At 56.4% G+C, this 3,028-nt stretch overlaps 1 protein-coding gene across 1 annotated transcript in view; it reads left to right on the forward strand.

Moving 5' to 3' along the window:
• The window catches only part of ADGRD1 (adhesion G protein-coupled receptor D1), a gene marked incomplete at its 5' end in the record, with an annotated part of 49,489 nt that overhangs the window by 14,996 nt on the left and 31,465 nt on the right, over positions 1-3,028 (forward strand). Inside the window, one exon of the mRNA XM_014545347.1 lies at positions 409-550. Within this exon, the coding sequence (XP_014400833.1) occupies positions 409-550 (142 nt within the window). The remainder of the gene's footprint in view (positions 1-408; positions 551-3,028) is intronic.

Raw genomic sequence — 3,028 nt, forward strand, 5'->3', positions numbered from 1 at the left:
GGTTTCAGAGAGGAAGGGAAAGGGAGAGAGAAACATCCATGATGAGAGAGAATCACTGATCGGCTGCCTCCTGCTCGCCCCCCACTGGGGATCGAGCCCGCAACCCGGGCCTGTGCCCTGACCGGGAATCGAACCCTGACCTCCGGGTTCACAGGGCAACGCTCACCCACTGAGCTGTGCCGGCCGAACAAGGGAACAGGTTTTGACCGACACAATTCAAGCTGCAGGATCCAAACGCTGAGCGTAGGACTCGCCCCCGGTGCCAGCGCCCATGGGGCCTGGGAGGGAGGCGCGGGCTCGGAAGGTGGGAAATCCAACGTCATCCCCACGAAGCCCCGGCCCCCACACGCCAGGCTTCGCGCTGCGTCCCCCGGCCCCCCGGGTCCTGATCTTTCCTGTCCTGCCCAGGATCGCCGAGGCGGCGGCTTACAGGAGCTGCCCGCTGTCGGCTGCCAGCTACCTCATCTCCCTGGAGGTGGTGCCGCCGCCCACACTCTCCCAGAACCTGTCGGGCTCCCCGCTGACCACCGTCCGGCTCAGGCACAAGTTGGTGAGTTGAGGCGGATCCGCCCTCGTTTCTGTTCTTTGCTTGGGTTCCAGGCGTGGTTGTGTAGAGCAGGGGTGGGGGCGTCCGGCCCGCGGGCCGCGTGAGGCCCCAGAAATCATCGGGTCTGGGCCTGCCAAGGTATTAGGGGCGAGTTCATTAACCGTTTGACCACAGATCGCAGGCCAGTGGTTAAGTTGATTTTTGGCGAGTCGTGCTGGATGCGCTTTTTTTTGCTGAGTCATGGTATTGGTTTTTGCTGAGTCGTGCTGATGATTTTTTTTGCTGAGTCATTGATCGGCCGCCCCACACTGGGGATCGAGCCCACAAACTGGGGCATGTGCCCTGACCTGGAATCGAACCATGACCTCTTGGTTCGTGGGTCGATGCTCAACCACTGAGCCACGCCGGCCGGGCTGGCACTGGGATTTTGTGACGTGGCCGTGAGACACTGCAGGCAGCAGGGAAAGGCTGTGGGGGGTCTAGCTGTGTTTGAGGTTGAAGTTTCCCTAGTGGGGAGCGGGGAGGGGCCACGCGAACCAGAGCCACGGACACATTCGACTCGCACTGAGTCTGAAAGGTGTGGACGAGGTCCGAGGGGGCTCGCGGCCAGGCTGGTGGCGTGAGCGTGGGAGCCTGCGTTTGGCGCGGGGCCCGGTGGCCCTGCGGCCCGAGTGTGTGCGCGGCTCTCGGAGTTTCTGCAGCTCCTGGTGCTGGGGGAAGCCATCGGTCTGGGCTGTAAATTATACCTCCGGACGTGTGGTTGGCAGCTAATCCGCATTTGCTTTTAACCTTGTCGACCAAAATAAATCTGTGGGTGGAATCTAGCCAGTACGGTCTCCCGGGTACAGCCTCTCTCTCTACACTTATTGTTTTGGCTTTTTATTTGAAATGATTTTGAACTTAAACATTGCCAAACAGGACAGAGTTCCCAAACACCACTCACCTATCGTACCCTCACATTAATTTTGTTTCTCAGTTGCGTCTACATTCAGTATCACCTTCTATTACCTTCAGGGGTACAGCTCAGCAGTTAGACACTCAGGTGCTTGGCTCGGTGATCGAGCATCGGTCTGTACACAGGAGAGAATGGGGAGCCAGGTCCCCACCCCATGACCACTCCGTGACCGTGTGTGTGTGTGTGTGTGTGTGTGTGTGTGTGTTTAATTCACGTCTGGACACACGGCATTCTCGCTGTCGACCACCGATAACATAGAGTCCGCCTTATAGATTAAAATCTCGCTACGGTTGTCACGATCGTGCATGTGTGTGTGTGTTTAATTCACGTCTGGACACGGCATTCGCGTTGTCGACCACCGATAACATAGAATGCGCCTTATAGATTAAAATCTCGCTACGGTTGTCACGATCCCGCCAGAGGCAGAGCCTGAATTAGCCGTGCAGAGCGGGGACGTGCGGATGAGTTGGGGACAGGTGCCCAGGGCTCTGCTCGGCCGTGTGACCTGGGCCGGGGCTGCAGGGCGGTGGAGGGAATGGCTTCCAAAGGCCCGAAAGCCGCGGGGCCTCACGCGAGGCAGGCGAGGCTGCGTCAGAGGAAAACCGGGCTTTTCGGAAGCGGAACTTGTTAAGGGCGTTCAGCCTGTGGGCGCCAGGAGCTGGGAGCCTCTCCTTCAGGAAGGACCTGGGCAGGTCGGGGGCATCGTCTCCGCGGGTCCTGGATGCTTTTCTTTTATATGAGCCCCCCCGCCGTGTGCACCAGCCCTGCTCCTTCCGATGACCACCTGTTCCCATCGAGGGCACACGCGCTCTCTGAGCGGCGCTGCAACACGTGCGAAGACGTGGGAAACTGGGCCTCTGAATGGTCGGCCTCAAAACAAGGAAAGTTCTATTGGGACGGTCTCCACCAATCACCTGAAAGATGGGGAATGTGTGGCCAGCGATGGACATGACTTGGAATAAAGCACTTTCGATGTTTCTCTTGAAAATGCGGTGTTTGCTTTGATTACAAGATCCGCACTTTTAACTGGTATTCGGATTAGTTTTAACGGATTAAAAGTGCGGATTTTGTAATTAAAGAAAACACCGTATTTTCAAGAGAAACATCAGAAGTGCTTTATTCAGAGTCATGTCCATCGCTGGCTACACATTCCCCATCTCTCAGGTGATTGGTGGAGACCGTCCCAATAGAACTTTCCTTGTTTTGAGGCCGACCATTCAGAGACCCAGTTTCCCACGTCTTCGCACGTGTTGCAGTGCCGCTCAGAAACCGCGTGTGCCATCGATCGGAACAGGTGGTCATCGGAAGGAGCAAGGGCTGGTGAACACGGCGGGTGGGTTCATACTTCCCAGGCAAGATCTTTTCACGTGTCTTTCACTGGTTTTGAAGTGTGTGATGGTGCGTCATCACGAAGCAAAATTACTTTGCCGTGTGTTCTGGCCCATTCTGACCGTTTTACGATCAAAGTGTGGTTCAAATTGATTATCTGTTGTCGGTAGCGATCAGTATTAACGGTTTCACCTGGT

This window comes from Myotis brandtii, unplaced genomic scaffold (assembly GCF_000412655.1).
Source record: "Myotis brandtii unplaced genomic scaffold, ASM41265v1 scaffold403, whole genome shotgun sequence".
Classification (NCBI taxonomy): domain Eukaryota; kingdom Metazoa; phylum Chordata; class Mammalia; order Chiroptera; family Vespertilionidae; genus Myotis; species Myotis brandtii.